Genomic DNA, 24,207 nt, shown 5'->3' with positions numbered 1-24,207 from the left:
CTTAATATTAAAGTCACACAAAACACCCAAGCACAGAACTAGTTTTCTGCTGTCTTCTGTCCACACACAACAATGCATTATTTGAATCACTGTTACATTTGAGAGTCAAAGTTATATTTAGAAATCAACTTTTAACTTGAATCTCCCTGTCTTCCTGTCTCCATTGAAAAATATTCTCCTTTGTCATTAACCAAAAGGAAACTCAATTTTTTTTCTGATAACATGCTTATAAAATACACCATATAAATCCTGACACATAGTGGGAGCTCAATGCCTTGTGGTTTTAAGCAACACCAAGAGATATGGATGGAGTCTGTTAATAATTTTGCAGGAAAGAAGAATATGGAGGGTATTCTGGGGTGAAGAAGGATGAACTGAGTAAAAACCCAAGGGTGGTAGAAGCATGATGTGTTGAGAGACCGAAGTGCCTGGCCTACTTAGTGTTAAAGGTAAATGTTGAAACAGAATGAACAGCTCTGTTAATTGATCCATATTATACAAGTCCTTTAAACCCATACGGAGGAATTCAGACTCGATAAAGAATGAAATAACAAGTCACAGGTTTTCATCAGCTAAGGGACATGATCAAGTCTCTGTTTGAAAAACGCAAATGAATTGCCCAAGTACTGGGTCCAAATGTTCTTAACAAGAACTTCTGCTTACTGCAGTTATGTGATAAATGGCTACAATTTTGTCCCAGTTTCTAATCACAACCAAAATCACATACATGATGACTTCTTGGTACTACATCCATGTACTGAGAATCTAAGATGTGGTTAAGCCATTTGTTATTTTATTCTCCCAGACATTCGCTGGATGAGAATTTCACGTTTCAAGCACATGCTAAGTACCAGTGAATGAGAAATGAAAAAGATACAGTCTTTATTTTCTCTGAAGAAATATATTATTCTTGTTCTTGATAGGCCTTGATAGTGAAAAGTCACTGCCTATACCCAGTTTGTTCAGTGCTGGCTGGAATTTTGGGAGAGCAAAAGTTTTCTTAAGGCATACAGAGAAAGCATCCTTGATTTTCCATAGAAATGTGTTGGTTATGTTAAAATGGGTTTGTTATTGTTATTTTAAAGCAAAACATTAAATAAATATATAATTTAAAGTTTGTCTCAAAAGTAAATAAATAAAAGAAAGCATCCTGAGTCAGCTTGGGCAGGGCTGGAGGGAAAAGGAAGGCTCTGAAGACTTAGTGCTCATCAGCTGAGCCTTGCAAGTCAACGAAGAGCAGAGAAATAGCACAGGAGAGGGAGGACGGATGAGAGCTCAAGTGGCCAGGCTTCAAGACAAAGCAAACCTGAATTACTATTCTATATTTGCTATTTTACAGTTGTGGGGATTTGAACAACTTCCTTGGCTCTCACCTCTATAAACTGGAGAGATAATTATAATGAATTGACTGCCATAATGTTTATAAAGCTCTTAGCATAACTTCTGTATATGTAGCAAGTGCTCAATAAATACCAGACTTTATGCCGGTGGGGGGGGGGTGGTGGTGGGTGACATTTCTAGCAAAGGGAATAGGAATCTTGATGCCTTTACACATGGCATGTAACCAGGTGTGGTTGGACATGTAGTAAGAGACAAAAGTTGACCAGGGCCATCAATGCATCCATGTGAGTTGATCATTGTAGAATTCCAGTTGTGCTTGTCTCAGGGACTACAATGTGAATATTCCAGCAGTCCCAGAATGGCACACGGCTCACATTATCAAAGACATGCAGTAGCCTTTGTGTTAGAGAGTACAGGACAGGCCAGATCACGAAAAGTCTTATATTCTGTGATGAACAACTTGAAGTTTATCATTTGTGACATCTCATTTCAAATGATAGAGACCCCCAAATTTACACATATAATTGGATTTTAATGAAGATACATATCTTTAAATTTTCTCATTATTGAATAAATGAGTGTTTTCTTCTTTTGCATTTCAACACTGTTAAATTATGCTGACAGTGCTCATTATCATTGTTTTTCCAGACAGCACAACTATTTTTTTTAATTTAATGGAAATTCAAAAATCAATATATCACCATACAAAGAATCCTTGTAATCTATAATCACCGTTTCATGATTCCTTCAAGTCCTTAACCTTCTTAATGTGTTGTGTTTATAGAATTGTGTTCAGATATTGAATACAATTTTGTAATTTGCTTTCTTTTTTCTATCTTTTAAAGGGTTAACTGAGAAATACTTACTAGCATTTATTATGTCCTAAGTGTTGGTTTTGCAGATATAGTAAAATATGTTTACTATCCCAAAAAAGTCACAGTCCAGAAAAGAAGACACAAGTGTCAACCAATAATAATATATCTCAAGCAAAAATATCTTAAGAAATCATCATAGATCATGTTTTGACCTAGCTATTAGCAAAGCATACATAGATTTTTCTATTTTTCTTTTTCCCTATTAACATCATACTATAACTAGTTTTTTATGCTGTTCGCAGTCTTAATAATTATCTTTCTAAATTGCTGCAAAACACTCCATTGCTTTAACCAGAGTTTTATCATTCCCCATTTTTACATTTTTAGGTTATTTCTGAGCTTCAGTGATATAATGTAAAGATTATCAATGTCTCTAGCTTTCCTACACTTAAAATACCATTTCTTCGAAAAAAATATGATTAAGTTTATTTGCTCAAAGGGTTGGGAAGTTTAGTGACTCTTGAAATGTAGTCATAAAAAAACACTTCTTCTTTTAAATGAATCTAATAAAAAAAGAGGCATCTCCACTGCCCCTCTAAATTAATATTTTTTCTTGGTTGACTTCTTATGGACAAATGATCAATAATATCACCAACTATCAATAATTTCCACTTTGTTTGGATTGATGTTTTATGGATTAAAAAATCCTAAGGTTCTGTGCACTTTAAGTGAGTCTCTGCTCCCTGGACCAAGGACATAGTTAAATCTCAATGACGCACATATTACCCAGGAGGTCATTTTTTTCCCTGCTGGCTGGGATAGCACCGACATATGTGTGACCTGGACAAAATATCAGTCTGGTTTCTGGCGAAAGAGAGGGAAGCATTTCCTCTCTAAACTTGGAGACCAAGTTTGGATTTCTGGAGTGGATCAGAAGGTCACAGGCTCTGTGTTTCCACATGTGTGCAGTTAGCTAATGAGGGCAAGGAATTCTGAACACAACCGTCTACAAATTGTTTAGAGAACAAAGCCCAAATGAAACCATTTGCCACACAGAACTTCAGGTAATGCTTTACCTCTTGAGTTAAATCTAAATGAGAATGCCTTTACATGTCTTTCCCCTTGTTTGTCCAAAAAAATTCAAGGGACTGGCAATGTCAAAGCGAACTGGTTATTATGGAGGAATAAAAATGCCAAGTCATATAGGATGTTATGGTTTCCAATGCATAAGGAATTCATAGATGCCTATTGATAATAACTTTCAGATGGACAAGAAACTCAACAAAATATACCCATGCCCTGCCTAACAATCACTTAATTTTGGTTATAAATATAAAATGGCTGCCTTGCTATTACACTACTTCCTACAAAAACTCCATCCACAAAAACAGTCTACATGCAAATGATGGTGGAGAAGAAACATAACTCTCTCAACGGTCCCAGTAATGAAGACCTATTTATAAGATCAGCATTTGGAAGTAGAACATCGGGCCTGAGACATAACTCTTAGGGACCAGACAAGGAACAAGTGGAGTTACAGTCCCAACATTCTAACAATTCAGACTCCACACTTGGGCAAGGGATTCTAGAGCGAAGTCAAGGGAATAAAACACGTGCCGAAATAGAGCTGTTCACCAAACTAAACACAGATGCTTCAAGTTTCTTTAAAACACAAGGGAATGAAAGACCAGGCAACCTTTGGTTTGGAGTTAGAAGCTTTAAGGCAACTTGAGACAATAGGAAAGTCTGTGGCTAGGGGCAGAACCTTTTGAGAAAAACCAGATTGAAAAAGTAAAAACTGACATAGGCATTTGTGTGTTTTGCGGCAAGGACTGGTTTGTGGATAAATTCAAAACATTCAAAGTCTTTTTGATCAAACTTTATCATACTCTTAGAATCCAAATAAGAAATTAGTTGTTTGTCCCTGGGTTCATCCATCAAGGAGATAATGACCCCAAACCACTCTCCACAGCTAAGTGCATACTATTTAAAGGAAAGAGGGGAGCCTGGGTAAGTAATTGGGATAGAGTGGCCTCTTCAGAGGTCTTAACCTTATCCTCATAAGCAAACACGGGAGGCAAGCCAAACAGAACTTAAATAAGATGAAAGGGTGCATTTGCTGTGAAACTCTACCACACAAGCCCTTTAAGAAAGCACATGCCTCATTCTGAACCCTGAGAGGAAGGGAAATTATCAACCGCATTTTGTCCTCTTACTACCATCCATAATCCTGTGATATTTTTTCACTTAAAATTGATTACACTGGCACTCGCTTTAAAGTTAACCCAGGTAGAAGGCTAGACATTTGTTAATATAACTTAAGTGTAAAACTGAAGCGAACAGTAAACCATTCTCAAAAAAACAGTATGTGGAATGAAACAAAATGATCAAAATACTGTCAAAAGGTGCCTCTTCTTTCAAGGCACAATCTTCATGCACATATACAGCCAGAGTAGTGACAGGACAGAGCGAGAACCCCCAGTCAATGCTGTTTCCAGTGGACTGAAAGTGGGTGGGTAAAAGCTGCTGCATGCTTTGTTTTGTTTTATTTTGTTTTTTTTTTTGTTTTTGTTTTTTGTCTCTTTGTTTTTCAAAGTGTCTACCTTTACACAGAATGAAAACATTGTCCTTGTGTTTGCCTGTCATTAATAACATCCAGGACCATTTACTGCCAGCCAGTAAGGCGATTATTTTATGGGAGGAAGAGCAAATAACAGAGGGTTAGGCCTCAACCAACTTCTCCAGATTTGCTTCCTCATCAGTTCAAAGGGGATAGAGAATAATTCTTGGGGTTACTTGATAGCCATTCAAAAAGACACAGGCTGTTGAAACTTGAAGACGTGCATGCCCATGAGCTAAGTAGGTAAGAAAAGTGAGTGAAGTGGGCTGGTTTTAAGAAAATTAACAGTGATTTTGCCTCCACTAAAAAGGATTCTCATCTAAATACTTTAAAGCAGTGTTGTAGCCAAACAACATTCTTTTATTAGACAAATCTTCCCTTTTGATGAATGACAGGAATGTTCCAAGAGACTTATAGACTCCAGCGTGCTTAACCACTCTTTGAACCAAGGCTGAGTTGCACAGCGTATCAGTAAAAACATATCTCCTGTCCCCATAACCGCTGCTTACCATATTTCTGAGGACGCCACAGTGCCTCATCAACTCATTACCCAACGCACTGTGTTGAGCGGGCCTTCTCTCTGGGCCAACAAGCCAAAGTTACCATTCCTGACCTTTCCTGTTAGGATTCACTTCTTTATATTTATTTATTTATTTATTTTCTTTTGTCCTGGTCCTTTAGTGTGTTTATGTGGTTCACTGGTTGATTGGTTGGTCACTAGGATGGTGGAAAATAGGCTGAAGAGTTTATTTCCTACGCTTAAGGGAATTCAGATGGGAAAGATTAAAATATTGGCAAATGCTGATAGGCCTCATAGCCCTTGATGCTACCCAAGACTGCAGTTTACCAGAAGTACTAAAAGTCTTCCTCCCCAAACAGATAAGCTATCTTCTGGTTTGCCATGTGTCTGATGCTTCTACCAGTTCTTACACCATGCTGACTTTTTATCATCTACAGCAGCTCCCTTGTAAACTGAAATAATCTTTTTTTAAAATTATTATTAAAAGTTTTATTTATTTATTTGACAGAGAGAGATCACAAGTAGGCAGAGAGGCAGGCAGAGAGAGAGGAAGGGAAGCAGGCCCCCCGCTGAGAGAGAGCCCAATGCGGGACTCTATCTCAGGACGCTGAGATCATGACCCGAGCCGAAGGCAGTGGCTTAACACACTGAGCCACCCAGGCACCCTTAAACTAAAATAATCTTATCTGGAAAGTTATATACTTTTTTTTTAAATGTCCTTAACAAGAACAGAGCCAAAGGATTGGCTCTAGACTAGTAACTGAGGGAAGACATAAGAGAAAAGATAGATCGAACTGGAAAAGATAGGATATAAATAGGATATTTAGCATTAATAGTCCATATTACCAGGACGTAATTGGTGGAAATACAATGATGCAAAGTAGGAACATTAAATTTTTACACAGATTTCAAATACATACACACTTTATCCATGCTTGAACGAGATCTTATTTGATAATTGCTTGTGCAACTTCGACTCTCTATGACTTGTCTTACATTCTCCTCACAAAATAGAGAAATGACACAGAGAACCTGACTGCTATCTAAGGCAGAACAACTTCCCCAGGACTTCTTTGGTTTATGTAACACAGAGGATGCTTAGTTATAAACAGCTATGGGGATTTCACTTCAAGCTCCTTTTAATAAAATTATATTTCATTAAACTTAAACTTTAAGGCAAATCTTTAGATTTTGATTTTTAAAATTCTCAGGCTACAAGTATCTCATATATATTTTGCCCATCTCCCTTTCTCACACACACAGACATATTGACATATGTATGTACTTATATGTAACCTACACAAGTACTTATATGTGTATAATAAATATAAAATTAAATATATTAATATATAATAATATTTATGAATGTATATCTATTTCACCTGGGGGTTATTTTAATTTGGTTCAAAAACAATGGTTAAAAATTGAGAGAGATGAGAAAATTCCACTTTCATATGGGAATTTTTTGCTGCTTCTTTTTGTTTGTTTGTTTGTTTGTGTTTTTGTTTAGAGGGGGAGAGGGGGAGACAGAGGAGGGGCAAAGGGAAAGACAGAATCCCAAGAATGCTCCACACCCAGTGCAGAGCCCAACAATGAGCTCAATCTCACAACCTGAGCCAAAATCACGAGTCAGGCACTTAACTAACTAAGCCACCCAGATGCCCTGGGAAACTTTGGCTGCTTAAGTTTTTATTTAGTCAGAGGAAAATATTTGCAAACCATGCATCTGTTAAAAGGTTAATATCCCAAACATATAACAAACTCATATGATTCAATAGCAGAAATAAACTACCCTATTAAAAAAATGGGTAAAGGATCTGAATAGATATTTTTCCAAAGAAGACGTTCAAATGGCCAATGCGTATATGAAAAGATGCTCAGGATTAATAACAATTACAGAATTATAAGTCAAAACTACAATGAGATATCACCTCATGCCTGTTCAGAATGGTTATTGTAGAGGGGCACCTGGGTGGCTTAGTGGGTTAAGCCTCTGCTTTCGGCTCAGGTCATGATCTCAGGTTCCTGGGATTGAGCCCAGAACAGGGCTCTGTGTTCAGCAGGGAGCCCGTTTCCTCCTCTCTCTCTCTGACTACCTCTCTGCCTGCTTGTGATCGCTGTCTGTCAAATAAATAAATAAATAAAAATGTTAAAAAAAAAAAAAAGAATGGTTATATTAGAAAGATAAGATATAACAAATGCTGGTGATGATGTGGGGGGGAAAAAAGAAATCCTTACATGTTGTTGGTAGGAATTTAACTTTGTATAGCCATTATGTAAAATAGTGTGCAGGTTTTTCAAAAACTAAAAATAGAACTATTGTATGACCCAGCAATCCCTCTTCTGGGTACACATCCAAAGGTAATGAAATCAAAATATCAAAAACACATATGCTCCCCCATGTTTGTTGCAGCAATGTTCACAACAGCCAAAGAAGGAAAAATACTTAAATGTCTACTGACAAATGAATAAATAAAGAAACTGTGGTATATATACACAACAGAATATTATTCTGCTTTAAAAAAGAAGAGATCTTGCCATTTGTAACAACATGGATGAATCTGGAGGACATTATGCTACACCAGCCACACAAAGAAAAAAAACAAAAAAACAACAACAAACAGCTGCATGATCTCACTTATATGCAGAATCTAAAAAATCCAAATATTTAGGAACAGAGAGTAGAATGGTGATTATCAAAGACAAAATGTTGGGGGAAATGAGGAGATGTTTATCTGAGGGTACAAAATGGCTCCTCTGTAGGAAGAATGTGTCTAGGATCTAGTGTACAGCATGATGATTATTGTTAATACAGCACTGAATATCAGAAATTTTCTAAGAGAGTAGCTTTCGGGTGATCTCAACACACATACACAAAATTACTTTGTGGAGATATGATATGTTAATTAACTTGACAGTGATTGGTTAACTATGTATATGTATGTCAAATCATCATAATGTCAAATGAACACACACAAATTTTATTTTATTTTTATTTTTTTTCAAAGATTTTATTTATTTATTTGACAGACAGAGATCAGAAGTAGACAGAGAGGCAGGCAGAGAGAGAGGGAGGAAGCAGGCTCCCCGCCGAGCAGAGAGCCTGATGTGGGGCTCAATCCCAGGACCCTGAGATCATGACCTGAGCCAAAAGCAGAGGCTTAACCCACTGAGCCACCCAGGCGCCCCACAAATTTTATTTTAAAAATACTTGAAAAGAAGGTTTCCTCTAGTCAAATCAGTCTCAAATTCATTACCTGCTTCTCTATGAAAATATATAGTATTAGTCATAATTTCTTGAAGTCTTAAATATGAAATTAAAGATTTTCTGTTTCTTTACCCCTTCTCATTCGAAAACACCTCATGAAATACCTTGAGAGACTTTTTAATCAGTGTTTTAATAATATTTTTTTAAAAGAGCCTCTCACTTCACTTCATATAATTCTTTTTAAAAAAAATCTTTTATTTCATTCATTCCTTCAATGATAAGGTATATTTTCTACTTCAATTATCTATTGTAGTAGAAGTACCCCAAAGACATAAATTCCAAGGTAGCTTAGGGTATATTTCTCTTGGAATTTTACCACATGACTTCAGCACAGTCTCAAATGTGGTTATTTTCCACATCATCCCTATACCCAAAGCTCAGTATGTCCTTTCACACTGTTTCTCTAAAATCTTTTGTTTTAGCTCGCTATTGGTAAACGAGCCCTGAGAATGCGAACAGCTGTGATATCTGCATCTTACTATTTCTTGTTGAGAGAAGTTATATCTTTATAAGTGTCATAGAGAAGGTACTCTGAAGATGCTTTATGAACACAGGTTCCTTTCTTCCAACTCAAGACTGATGTAAGCTGAATGACCAATAGGTCTATCTAGATGTCTACTAATTAAAATGAGCTGCCCTTTTCTTAAGAGATGTAATACAGATTAAATGCAGACCTTGCTATTTCTCTCTTACTCCATAGCACAGGAAGAAAATCACACCAATATTTAAAACGATCATATGAAATAGAGAACTTGTATCACCAATATTTTATGGATAGACATTTGAGCTTAGAGCACTTGGAGAGCCATAATACATGATACAGTCATCTCTCAAATTCAATTTATGTTTTTGTAGTTTAGGGGGTTTTTAGCCACATGCACGAGTTTTTCTCTTTCACACATTGGGGGTCTCATTTCCTCACTAAAGGACAGAAAAAATCATTATTTTAATAGCAACATGAATAACCAATGAGTCAATAAGAACATTAATAGTCAAATCAAATGACTATTAATCATATCTTAAACTAAATATACCTTCACTGTGCTTTCAAAGAATCTTTTCAAAGCAAGAATCTTTAGCCTTTATTTTTCTTTTTTTTTCCTTTTTAGCTTTAAACTTGTGAACGTTATGAAGTGAACAACATAACAAAGGGTGAACAAAGAAACATATTTTTTTCAGAACCTATCTGACTCCATTTGAATGAATTCTACCACCTGCTACTATGACAGAACGTGTTTGTTCTCAAAGACATAAGGTTTATTAGCCCTGAAAAATCCTGAGGGCTATCAAATAGTCAACACCAAAATATATGGGAAAAAAAATCCTTTAAGTACTCACACTTTTTGCTATTAAGAAATGAGACTCGATAAATATGTGTCAATTCATAAAATACATAATCCTTGAGCGCTGAAAATGTACTCAGACTTGCATTAAATTATGCAAGATATATAGAAGCTCTAGAAAATCTGGTTCTTATGAGAAAAAAATTAAAGTCCGAAGCCATAGAAAAATTTACCTGATGTAGGTACCAGATATATTACAAACATGGTTCCATGTAATTCTAAAAACACTTTTTTCATCACAGATATAAATAACCTCATTTAACAACTGAGGAAACAAATCATTAGAGATGTTACATAACTTGTCCAAGAGAACTAAAATTATTACTTAGCAACTTTCATAGTATAGACTTCATTTGGAAAATCCCTCAAGAACTTAATGGAGTTTCTTTTGAAAAATCTACATGTTTTGAAATCCTGTATTTGAAAGGATGTTTATTTACCTGGCATGACAAGTTTACATTTATTTTGATAAACTAGGCAAACATATATCATATCTGTTCACTCTACATTACTATAATTTGCATGTTATTTAAAATATATTACCATATTGGATTTTCCATACACTTGTGAAATTACTGATGAGTGAAAACAGGTAACTTCAAACAATAAAAGGGGTAATTCCATTCTCATAAAATATTCTCAGTTAAAATGTTTAAAGAATAGCTCAAGGAAACATGTGTCTGTCTTGTACCCCTGGTGTTTTTACAGACCTGTAGAACATATAACTGTCCATGTCCCTTCCTTCCATTGATGCAACATCAAAGGCTCCCAGAGAGAAAGATAAAGCCTCTGGAATCTAAGTAACTACCATGAACTGTCTTATTTCCTCAATACTTTAACAATAGAAAATAAGTCCCATCAGAATCTCGAGTTTTATTATCTAGATTATAATCACAAAAGCAAGAGTGATAACATGGCATAAGATCTTTGACTCCAGATGATACTCAAAGGTGATAATATTGTAAAATCTTTTTTGTATTTTGAGAAAGAGAGAGAGAGTGTCCAGTGAGTCAAAGGGGAGGGGTAGAGGGTGACAGAGAATCTTAATTAGGCTCCACACCCAGAGTGGAGCCCAAAACATGGCTTGATCCCACAACCCTGAGATCATGACCGGAGCAGGAATCAAGAGTCAGATCTCAACTGACTGAGTCACTCAGGCATCCCTGTAAAGTGTTTAAGTAGGATGGAAGAGTCGGGTAAAAACTCATTGAAAAGGTGAATTTAGGAAGAAATAATCGACATAGACTAAAAAAGGTAAAAAGAAAGAGCATTTTATATATATTAACAAAAGTCAAATTCTAAAAATACAGAACTGAGACACAGAAGCAAACAGAATATCTGAATAAAAGGATTTCTGTTAACTTAAAAAATATGGATTAGGAAAAAGTCATGCTCAGATTATGGGAGGAAACAACACTACTGTACCATTTTATTTTTAAGCTGTTTTAAACTCCACAAAAATTATTAAAATTTCTTTCCAATAAAATAATCTCTGCATGTGCAAAGAAGAAGGTAGGTTATAGTATTAAATGATGAAAAATATAATCGTATACTTAAAATAGCAGTGTTACCTACTATATTTAATATCTGTGCATAGTGTTACTTTAGCTTAGTCAGTACACTAAAAATGACCAGAAACCAATGCTGAGTAAATATATAGCTAAAAAAGACTTTTAAAGAAATTTGTGTTGTTGTATGACCACCAAAATATAAGTACATATTTTGCTTTACATTTATTTCAGAGACTTCTCAAAGTTAACACAGAATAATAATAAAAATAAAAATAAAATAATACTAGAGATTCCTGGGTGACTCAGTCAGTTAAGTATCCAACTCTTTATTTTGGCTCAGGGAGCTCAGGTCATAATCTCAGAGTCCTCAGATGGAGCTCCATGCTGGGCGTGAGGCTGCTTAAGATTGCTTCTCTCCCTCTCCCTGGACCCTTGGCCTGGCTGAGTTCTCTCTCTCTCTCTCTCTCAAATAAATAAATAAATAAATATAACAGCAACAATGATGACAAAAACAAAACAAAAACAAACTTAAAAAAATAATAAAGAACACTCCAAAATATTTACTTCTCTGCATTGGAAATAACAGGATTGGAAGGTTTATTTTTAACAGGAGAAAACATCTTTAGTTGTAGGTGTCTACAAAAACTAGAGGCAACAAATTGAGACCATTTACCTTCAAAGAAGTTATTCTTTCCAAAATCTGGCTATAACATTATAAAAACTGGTGGGTTTTGTTGTTGTTGTTGTTGTTGTTGTTGTTGTTGTTTTTTCAAAAGATGTCCAGAATGAAAACTCCCTATAAAAAGTACCTGGAGGATGATTCTAAGTAAGCTTGATGTACTGGCAGAAGTTAGCAAAGATCCTACAGAAACTAATCTTTTCTGAAATGAAAATAAAAGTCAATATCAATGCCAAATGAAGCAAATACATTTATGTATTGATTACGTGTGATTAGTGGTAAAATTAATACTGGACTAAATTAAACTTCACAAAAGAAGTTCAGGGAAATATCACATTTCATTTTCCAAAGGAAAATGCAGTTGTCTAAATAGAGATTTTTTGCCTTTTTTTAAAAAAAAACTTAATCCCATTATTTGAAAGTTGAGTAAGTGTGTTTTTCAAGTCATTTTGCTTCATGGGCTTCTTCCTCAATAGACTGTGACCCCACCTGGGGGAGGTCCTTATTCCCCTCAAAAAGTATAGAACATTTATTTTAGTTTGCACTGATTTGGGAAAATAATGGGTACTAGAAAGGAGACTTTCCATGGTGTTTAGTTTCTTTACCTACTTTGTATGTTATTTTCTGGAAACCAAATAGTTCCATTTACACATATATACTCCACCCAGGTGCACGTCCATAGGTAGTAGGGGCTACCTCATACCCTACAATAATTTTACATAAAAATGACAACATATAGTATCTCCTCCTTTCTCCATGTCCATTGGATTTAATATAGAAAGCCATACTTTCCTCATTTGCTATATAAATACTCCCTCTCAGTAAGGAAGAAAATTAAATGATAAATAAATTGAATACTTCCAAATCTGCCCAAGTATATGGCCTCATATTTAGTTACCTAAAATACTTAAAAAAAAAAAAAAAAGTGGAGGGCACCTGGGTGGCTCAGTCTGTTGGATGACTGACTCCTGATTTTGGCTCAGATCATGATGTCTGGGTTGTGAGGTTGAGCCCCACATGAGGCTCTGCACTCAGCAGGGAGTCTGCTTGGGATTCTTTCCCTCTACCCTTACGCCCACCTACCCCTACCTCTCTCTCTAAAAATGAATAAATAAGTCATTTTTAAAAATGTGTAACAGGGCCATGTGTCTAGAACTGCCAGAAAGACTTGTTCACGCCCCACCTTGAAACAATCTAGGAGGGTTCTATCCCTCTCTATAAGATTAGTAGAACATGCAAAATTATTTTTCTTACAGAAGAAATAACAATTTATGATTTCATTTAATAAAGAATGAATGATATCTTCCATGGATGATTTCAGAACTTCAAGATACTTGTCTTCAACTCTGATTTTAAGGGTCCAATGAAATGTTAAAGGCAACATAAGCTTCCATAAATATAATTCAACCAGCTTGTGACAACAAAGGCAGAAGGGAGTATTTCAAACTCTTAGAAGTTGGTATGCTTGGCACACGCTAACTACACTTATATCCTATGGCTATTAGGCATGGAAACTTTCTATGGAATATCCATTACTCATTCCCTCTGCTCTAAACTCATAGCCTGTCAGAAAAAAAATGGTATGGTGAGAGGTACAGAAGAAGCCAAACTTAAAAAGCAGGAAAAGGCAGAGACAAGTAAATTCATTGAAGATTTATACTATGTTTTCAATGGCTTCTTTCATTTGATTTTCCCTGACTTTTTAAATTAGTAAATATACTGGACCCAGAGGGAAACATATGGAGAAAAGCAGAAAACAAACAAACAAAAAAACAATGCAGTGCAAATCTCTGTGACTTATACAATAGCCCTTATTTGGTCCTTGCATTTGAGTATCTGAATGAACTGTGGTCTGCTTTTCATTACTCTCCATCTGGAGCTGTTGCCTGCTTTGTTCAGCAATTTCTGGTCATTTTGGCCTGATGGTGACTGTTTTGTTTTATGTTGCCATATTTTATAGAATGAAAGCTGCCACAGCCACCACCCAAGAAAGAACAATCTTGAAAACGAGAGGTTATGTTGAAAGAGTTCTCTATGACCCCTTCCAGAATAGAGCAAATGTGTTTCTCTGGGCCTGTCTACTGTACAGAACTTCAGGGTGTGAATAATGCACAGGGAGGAAAAAAACGCCTTTCTTTTAGATGCTAAGTTAGGGTAAGAGTCTGAGGTTAGGCTAACACATCAAGGTTCATTTTGATGCTTTTTCTTTTCATCTCCAAGGAGACTAGTGAATGTACTTCTTCACACCCCACTCAACACTAACTTGCATGTAATATACTGCATGTGCAACAGCTCATGAAAAATTGAATTCATACCATATATTTTAAAACAAAAATAAATAAATCCTGTCTTCCTAAGATTTGGTTTTAATTGCACAGCCTGAGTCTGGAGGCGAAGTTGCAAATGGTTCAGAAGCAAGTGTCTCAGAGAAGACCACACCCAATTTTCATTCTCTAATGACAAGTCCGATGCTCGTAGTGATTTTACTTGAAAAAGCCATCTCACCCATTCCACATCCTTCCTAAAAAAGCCATGGTCCAGAAGAACTCAATATCTGCCAATTATTTAAAAAAGCAAAACATAGCATTCTCTCCCAATCCGTTACTGTTTTCATCTGACATTATTTTACAAGAAACAAAGAAACATATAGTCATAGGCCCTCATAGTTCACAAAAAGAACCACAAAACATAAATATAATTAAAACCAGATCATTTTTCCAAGTGGGTTTGTTTGTTTTGTGTGGAAATACAACAGATTTGAAGAGATGTAAAGTTAATAATAATCTACCACCCATATTCCCACTCCTTGATATATTTTTTGTCTAACATTGCCAGTAAATTATACCACAGTTGACACTTTGTATTGTTGAGTATTATCCATGTACGACCCACTTAACCTTCAAGTCTGGCCATATTATTATTATTATTATTATCATTATCATTATTTTATAGATGGGGAAATTAAGGAACCTAGGAAAGTTGGGTCATTTACCACAGATCACACAATTCACTTAGTGGAGAGGCAGTGTCCAAACCAGGCAGTCTGGCTTCACCACAGACATAACTATAAGCCATACTTAACTCTCAAATATTTACCTAGATCTGTATTTCTTTTACACATGATTTTATATTCCTCTATATTAATTTAACTTCCTATAATAAATATGTTCATCATCTGACACAGTTTAGTCTTCTTTCCTGTCATTGTAATGGCTGTATCACTTCATATGCTCCATAAGCTAGAATTGGGAGATTGCCTATATCTGTGTCCATTGTAGAGAATGAAAGAGTGCTCAGCCTGAGCATATTTACATGTACTTTAAACATTTGTTTAAATAAAAATATTTGGGGCAACATTCTCAGTGTAATTACCAGTGTCAATAAAATGCCTTTTATTGAGGTGCATGGGTGGCTCAGTGGGTTGAGCCTCAGTGGGTTAGATTAGGTCATGGTCTCAGGGTCCTGGGATCAAGCCCTGTATCGGGCTCTCTGCTCAGCAGGGACCCTGCTTCTCCCTCTCTCTCTGCCTGCATCTCCGCCTACTCGTGATCTCTCTCTCTGTCAAATAAATAAATAAAATCTTTTTTAAAAAATGCCCTTTATTGCTCTTTCCAAACTGATTTTTTAAAAAGCCTCTGAGAATTTAGGATGATATCAACAAAGACGAATGACCAGATGGGGACAGGAAACAGCACTGGATGACCCACATGAAATAATGGTTGCTACCTAAGTGGATATAAATTATCACTGCCAATTTCTTTAATTTGCATGTTTCCGATTATTTCTTGACTCACCCTGAAGGCACTGCTCCTTTGCAGCCTTCTCAAGTGTTTGTTGGTTTTTGTTTCTTGTTTTTCCTTTCTAACATCTCTTCTCCCAATGTACGTGGTGAGTCCTCCCTGCTCCTAAGTTCATTTGGCTTCACTCCTACCCAAAATCTCCAATTTAGAATCTTTCATCATTAAAATCTTATAACCAGTGACTCTTCATTTTCATTATTGTCTATAGAATCCCCAGATATGATCACTCTTAGCGCTTCACAAATACCTTCTGGATCAGTTACCTTCCCCAACACTATTACTGCTTCAATTCTTGGCTATTTCAATAAAGACCTAGATGATCGTTTCAATGTCTTGTTTCGTCAGTTCGTTGAATGCCTTGATGATGTCACACCTTCCTTCTAACCTTAGAAATGCACTTCCATGCTTATCATTGACAACTATAAACAATTTTTCTAAGTATAATTGCTGCCTCTTCCCAACTGCATGTTGTTTCTACAGTAGTTATTTCAAGGGCCATTTTTCTGAAAAGAATAATCTAAATAAGATTCAGAATGTCATTAAAATGATACTTTCCCTCAACATGAAAGTGACAATAATACCGTTCTGATCATGAGTGCTTATTTTTAGGAGACCCACCTCCATGTACTTGAGGAAGATTATGAATCAGAATCACTACGGATAATCCACAGGCTCCAAATGCTGAAAAGGCAACTGTATGTTGTGTATGTATAATGACAACATGTTCACTCCGCTTTCTTTTCCCTCAGGGCAAAAGGTCTAATAGCCCTCTGCCTGCCCATAATGTCATCTTTGGTTGCTCTTCTATTAAATGATTTCCCTAGGATGGGGCGCCTGGGCGGCTCAGTGGGTTAAATGATTTCCCTAGGAGGTCCCATGGTCCCTCTCTTCCTCCCTTCCTTTCTCTCCTTTTGTCCATCTTTCCCTCCCTCCATCTCCTTCTGTATTTATTGGTGTTTATTATGACACTAGTCTCCAAACCATTTTTTAAATCCATATTACAATGAGTAAAAATATGTTGTGTCAGCAAACCCATAATTCATTTATATATTTAAAACATATGCATTTGTAAAAATATCCTAATATGTTCTAAACCACACAGAGGAGGTTGATATAAAAACAAAGAGAGAGATTTTCTAATATTCTCTGCTAGCGTTCCCAGCAGATGGCCAAACATTTTCCTGCAACACATCCCTTTGAGGATAAGCTTTCTAGGTTATACAGGTCCTATCTTAATTGAGTTTAAGGCTCTTAAGCAATTACAAGAAAATGTGGATTGGAGTGTTAGGAGTTTCTTCTATTCTAGCTATGGGGGTCTGCTCAATTACATACTAAAATTCTTTTTCCCAGACCATTCTCAAGCTCATCCATTCTGACTTGCCTTTATAAACTTCATGCCCCCAAAAGAAATCTCTATCTTCTCTCACAGTATTTGGTGTTTGTGTCTATTATGGAGATCTCTGTTACACTTTTATATGTATTAGGCCCATAACACTGATTCCAGTAAGCATGTTAGGATTAGTTCCCTGATTTTCTTGTTTGTTTCCCTTTCAAACTGAACTATTAGATGACAAGAACCTGTCTTATTATTTTTTGTCTTATAGTACCTAAGTACCAAACACATTTGTGAGTTTTTAGGAGACTAAAATGCTTTTCTTTTTAAATTGGTGAATAGATCTAATCATTACCCAAGTAGGCTAGGATATATTTTTAGTATATGAGTGTCTGTTCATAAAACATATGCACATTATATCTGTATGTGAAATAGGGGCAGTATTTAGAATGATCTTGGCTCTCCATACTTCTTGATGACAGTATTACAAAAAAGGCTGGATTACAGGAACAACAAATAACATATGTCACAAGAAGCATTCCAATTTTCTAGTAAGAACTGAGTCATGCAAGGGAAACCATACAGATTTCACAAATAATATATACTGCAACCCTTGAAAGAGTATGGGATTCCCAGACATGAAGAAACATAAGTCACAGATAGAGTCAAATAACTTCAGAAATGTTTCCAGGGGGAAACAAGCAAACAAAAAAGCCTTAATAAGATACCACTTAGATCCCGAGGGAGGCTGACAGCAAAAGTTTAGACACAACGGGCCCATCCATAAACTCATTCCTAGTCAACCAAGGTTGCGAAAAAGCTTTAAAGAACAGATAAATTAAAACGTGCTTTGCATGGGGAAGTTTTCCCCAGAGTTCCTCATTTTTATATAGGAAATCAATTCGCATCACTGATGATATCATTCAAATCAGACAACCCAAAGTTGTTAAGAGGTAATTTAGTTTTATGCTGAAGCAATTTGATACTTGTTCTGATTTGTGATTTTCATTTTGTTTGTTAATGAAAAAAATTAATGAACAATGTTACTAGAAATACAACTCATCAAAGCTTCAGCATTATTAAAGAGGTTTGCCATATACTGTACATCGTGATCACTGTGCAGCTGATGCCTGGATCTCTGCCTTGGAGGTGCCATCGATCCAACAGCCAACGTAAGAATCCATGGTACAAACACCCTACACATACCTTTGCACTGATTTGTGTTTTTGTCCAGAATTGCCTTTGTGGATACAATTTTTCCATACCTGAAAGAGAGCGAGAGAGAGAAATCTATGTTATTATAGCCCAATGAAGACACCTAAAATACCTTAATGAACATTGGTGTACACACAATTGAGCAGGAATAAACCAAAAAAACAAGCTCTGTACTTCCATTTCACACCTGGATGATCTCTTTTCACCAGTTCTTCTCTATAACTTGAGAATGTGCTTCCCTACATAATCACTGGGTTGAGCCTTCAAAAATAGACCTGTCAGGCTGTCATAGGTGGCTGAAAGGGGGTTGCGTGTGATTGTGATCAAAGTAAATCATACTGTGGATTGCTGGAGAAAAGCACAGACCTTGGCTCCAGGCTGAACAGGGCTTACTTCCAGGGCTGGCACTGACCTAGTGTGGCAATGCTGAGCAGTTTAATACAACTTCTCCAAAGCTGTTTTTTTTCATCTGTGAACATGAGAATTCTAATAATTCCCTTTCAGGATTTGGGAGAGTGATAAATTGAAATACTGAGATTTCCTAGCAGTGCTCCTAAGATAAATAGGATTTTTTTGTTATTAAACACATACTGTAAGTTAATTGAGGAGAAGGACTGAGTTTTGTATTCTCAATGCCTGCAATCATATGTAATAGGAGCTCAATAAAGGTTTGCTATAAATAAGTGAATGATACAAGTAATACAATGCTACTTCATCGACAATGAAGCTTCTACCATAAATACATATATTGATTATTTTATCATCTCTTGCAGAAGACCCAGTGTAGGTTTTGTTTTTTAAAAGATGGGTAATATAGAGAATGAAACTCACTCTCTCTTTCTTTTTTAAAGGTTTTATTTATTTATTTGACAGAAAGAGAGATCACAAGTAGGCAGAGAGACAGGCAGAGAAGGGGGGAAGCAGGCTCCCCACAGACCAAAGAGCCCGATGTTGGGCTCAGTCCCAGGACCCTGAGATCAAGACCTGAGTCAAAGACAGAGGCTTAACCCACTGAGCCACCCAGGCACTCCTGAAACTCACTCTCCTTAAGCTTGTTTCCTAAGGTATAAATGATAGGACTGAAGAAGATAAATTTTAAAACCATGTCCTTCTTTAGGATTCCATGAAGGATGCTTCTGAATCATCATAATATGGAGAAATTATAATGCAAATTTAAGTGCCAAGTTTACTAACAACTCGTACTTATGTTCAAAATTTCAGCCATGTCCAACGTGTTTGGCAAGGTTTTTTGTGTTTTTTTGTTTTTTTTAAATTCTGTGTTCCTAAGGAAGTGTGAGTATATATGACAAAGAGTAAATGTCCCATGTCAGAATAAACGAGGTTCCCTATCATCACTGTTTCTTTTGCACTTATAATACCTCTCATTATGTCATTAATTCTTTGGTGCATTTTGGTGGTCATTTATCAATATTTTTAGTTTTGAAAGTGTCATTGTGCTAAAAATTCTTTGCTTCTTTTTTTTTTTCTTTTCCCCCAGATGTTTTTGGCATTTTTGTTTTTTTGTTTTTTGAGAGAAAGAGAGGGAGAGCACCCCTGAGCTAGGGTTGGGGGGAGGGAGAGGGAGAAAGAAAATCTCCAGTACACTCCATGCCCAGCACATACCCCAACAACAGGCTTGATATCATGACCCCAAGATCATGACTCGAGCCAAAATCAAAAGTCATACACTCAACTGTTTGAGCCACCCAGGCACCTCTCAGATGATTTGACCAAAGATGCACTGACAGTCCTCTAGGAATTCATGGAATTAATGTCATTATGAAAATGATAGCACCAATAGCTTTGAAAATCATTATGAGCTGACCTATCAATAGGTAATAATAGGAATTAGAATATTTATATATATTTAGATGAAGGGATCTGAGGTAATTCCCACCAGTCGCCTCCATGCCCTTTGTTAAAGCCAGCCAGAACTGGGATGAAGCTATCCAAAACTTAATTAAGTAGATTTTGCCAGCATAATCCTGACATTTCAGCTACCTACATCCCTGGTACCACTGCATTTTCTACCCCTTGATAACTATAACTCTATAACTAAATAAATCAAAGAGATCTGGGCCTGTAAATGTCTACTACCACTTTGCAAAAGTTACAAGATCGGCAACTTGATCAAATTCACATAATTTGTGAAAGTTATAGGAGGGATAAGAATATGGGATTTTTAAGATTGGTGTAGTGCTTAACCATTATATCAACTGCCTTCAAAACAGAGATGCTGTATATATCAACCCTTCTAGTTTAATCAATCATCACGTCTTTGGGAATCCAGGTATTCAACTCCAGGGCAATCTAGTGCAGTGGTGAAAAGAATATGCTACGGAGACAAACTGTCATGGTTCAAATCACTATTCAGCCCGGGTACATCCGTTTGGCTAAGTAAGCCTTATGTATCCTTTCTATCATCTCACCACCTATAATTACATAAATCTATTTTTTTAAATATTCATTTAGACGATTATCTATTTAAAATATGTACATCTATGTACAAATATATAAAATGATAATAACCTCTACCTCATAAGCTTGTTCTAAGGGTTAAATGGGGTTTACCTAAAATGATAACAGTGGCGGCACAGAATAAGTACTCATTAAATATTAGCTCTTCTTGTAATTATTTCCTTCCTGTTAAATATAAAAATATTTAGTCCTTGGCCTTCTCCGAGGTGGTTAAGAAATAGAAGGGGGGAGTCCCAAAGGATAGCTTAAAACATTACTACTTAGACTGTCAAAATCTTCCACTAAAAATTTTGGAAGCTAAAATTATTTGCGAAAAGGATAATTTTCATTTACCATTTATATTGTTATTTTTAATGTTAGGAATTATATTAACTATGTTGTCATTGTCCTTAACCATACAAATACCCATAGGTTCAAAGCTTTTGTTTATTTGTATGTTTGTTAGGTACTACTGAAGTGTCTATTACCTCACACCTATTCTTATACAAGCACAATTCCTCCAAAATTTGTCATTCCTCAGCATCCGCATTCCAACAGACATATACAGCCTCTCCTTCAAGCTCTATTTCATCCCAAGAGTTTCTCTTTTATGAAATGAACCAGTAAAATACTATCATATTTGCATGGTCTCTTCAGTCTACAGTGGTTCAAGGTATCTACAACTGGACCTTTAAAAATATATTTATTTATTTATTTATTTATCTATCTATCTATTTATTTATTTATTTTCCAGAGAAAGAACATGAACACGGGGAAGGGAAAGGGAGAGGGAAAAGAGAGAATCTCAAGCGAACTCCTCACTGAGCACAGATTTCCCTACACAGGGCTGGATCACACAACCCTGAGATCATGACCTGAGTCACAATCAAGAGCCTGACTGAGCCGCCCAGGTGCCCCTCTATAACTGTACCTACTAACAACAGTAATGTTTGCTAGATTTGGGCTAGTCAGGCAAGTAAACATTTGAAAGACTGCTTGTATCTTAGTGTAGAAAACAAAAAGGGAGAAGAAAGGGAACATTTGCTGAAATTTTTTTTCAACACAAAGCACTATTAATACAGAAGTAAAAACTAAAGGAAAGAAAAAGAATTTAGAATATTTATAACCATCTCACATCAGGCATACAAACCCTTAAGACAAAAATCGTTTTTAATTGGTTTCTAAAGCTACTCTTAAAAATTTTATATATAAGTACCTCCCAAATTAAAATTTAGCTCTATCTTTTAAAGAGGAAATTAAAAATTACTGTATCTCATAGTGAATTACATCTCCCAATGGGACTTTTAGCCTATGATGTGCATATTGTCCTACTGTATCAATATTACTAGGATGTCTTTCTTTTCCTTTATTAAATGCAGTATATGTAAAAAAAAAATAGCTGTCATTTTATTACAGCAAAAAAAAAAAATGGAAAGGAAGGAAATACTTTTTTATGGAAAGCATTTGTGAATATTTTGGCAAGCAACTCTTTTCTAAAACAAAGTTTTATGTCCCAGGAAGCATTATAATGCTACTGTGAGTGGAAAATCACTCACTCACATGCACATACATACACACACAGCAAAATTATGCTATTTCTTGATTTTCCTATTCCTAATTACAATCTAGGCAAGGCTTTCTGAGAGTGCCCAATCATGAAACAATGGAACACAACTGAGAATACCTGACTCAGCCACTAGTCTGACTAGAGTTAAAGGAATTTGATTCTTTGGCTCAGTTACAGTATGTTGCATTAACAATTACTTCACAAAGCGGTGATATGCTTTAAACAACAAGAGAAGGTATTTAATAGGCCACTGGTTCCAGTTCGTGTTTGAACTCTCCCAGTGACAAACAGGTACTTTCTGCATGGCTAGTGCTGTATTCTCTATGCTTTGCAAAGTCAACATCTGATGAAGGTAAATAAAGTTAGGCTTTTTTTTTTTATTATTATTGATTCCAAACCGCCATAAACAGAAAAGCCACCTATGTAATATACCTGTGAAGAATTATATCAAATCTTTCTTCCCAGTGTTTTGTTAAAGTATCCTAATGTACTAGAATAAAAACTATTAAACAGGCTAATAACATATTTTCACACATTCTGAAGAAAAAAATACTTCTGAGGAAAAAGGTATTTCCAAACATAAGTTATCTCACTTCTTTACTCTTCCCCTCCTTTGGGTTTAGAGAAAGACCCTAAGTATTCATGTGGTGTTTTTTTGTTTTGTTTTGTTTTGTTTTGTTTTTATGACACCCATGAGCAGAAAGCAAAATCTGATAATGGCCACAAAATATGCGACCAGATTATTTCAGGATGATGCCTGGAAATAGACACCTGAGCACTTGTGCTAGAAACTTTCAGAAAAATCCAATTCACTTTTCTATGCTTTCATTTAATACAGCTAGAAGAGGTACAGGATTATCCACAGTCAACTTCCTCCAGGGGGATTCAACTTCTTGGGGGAAACAAAAAAATTGAAGTGAACACACTTAGTATCAAGATTCTTACCTTCAACACCTTTTCTAAGCCAATGTGAAAAGCCCCTAATTCACATTGCTAGGATGCTTTTGGACATAAAAATATGTGACTCCACATAATATCTACATATTCACCAGCTATCCAGAGTGCCCATGCATTCTCCAAAGGCAGCCAGGTCCCAATAACATTTTCTTTCCATTCTAAGAGTACTCTGTAAAACATTAGCCAATCTGTAATAACTACCCAATTATTATATTTTATGTTTTCATAACTGAGTTTTATGTAGTTATGTGTTGAGTATTAACTCACTTTTACCCTAGCTTGTCAATTGAAGTTTTACATTTAAATTTTTAAAGAACAGCCAGCGCTTTCTGGTATTTATTCTTATTCTTAAACAGCATTTGGGTCAAACTGTTTGTTGATATACTTGATTATTCCACATGCAAGCCTAATTTGAACTAATGGCATCTTTTATTTTCCAAAGTTGAAAAGAAAATAGAGCTATTATGGGTCTACTCTTCATGCATTATGAAGACATCAAATTGGTGGGATCTTTCTATAAAGAATTTATTTTTAAATCCTTTTGCTGAATCACCCACTGTGTATATTAATTCAAAAAATACAGGCAAAGACTGAAAATAGAGTCTCCACAGTCAATTAACTCCCAGCTAACTCATTTTTCACATGCCTTCTGTATTGATACCAGACTCAAAAAAGGTATTGCATTTATTTAATGGATGAAACATTATCCTTTCAGCAAATGTGGTTGTTTGCCTACTTCTAGATGGCTCATTCATTCTTTGGCATTTGGGGATGCTAATGG

General features: G+C 35.8%; 1 protein-coding gene across 1 annotated transcript in view; it reads right to left on the bottom strand.

The window, feature by feature from the left end:
- The window catches only part of RBMS3 (RNA binding motif single stranded interacting protein 3), a gene marked incomplete at its 5' end in the record, with an annotated part of 521,563 nt that overhangs the window by 495,704 nt on the left and 1,652 nt on the right, over positions 1-24,207 (bottom strand). Inside the window, one exon of the mRNA XM_082723921.1 lies at positions 18,437-18,495. Within this exon, the coding sequence (XP_082580047.1) occupies positions 18,437-18,495 (59 nt within the window). The remainder of the gene's footprint in view (positions 1-18,436; positions 18,496-24,207) is intronic.

The sequence above is a fragment of the Mustela nivalis genome (genome assembly GCF_964662115.1).
Source record: "Mustela nivalis genome assembly, chromosome: 1".
NCBI lineage: Eukaryota > Metazoa > Chordata > Mammalia > Carnivora > Mustelidae > Mustela > Mustela nivalis.
Note: the sequence above shows the minus strand (reverse complement) of the source record. Positions and strands in the feature narration are given on the sequence as shown.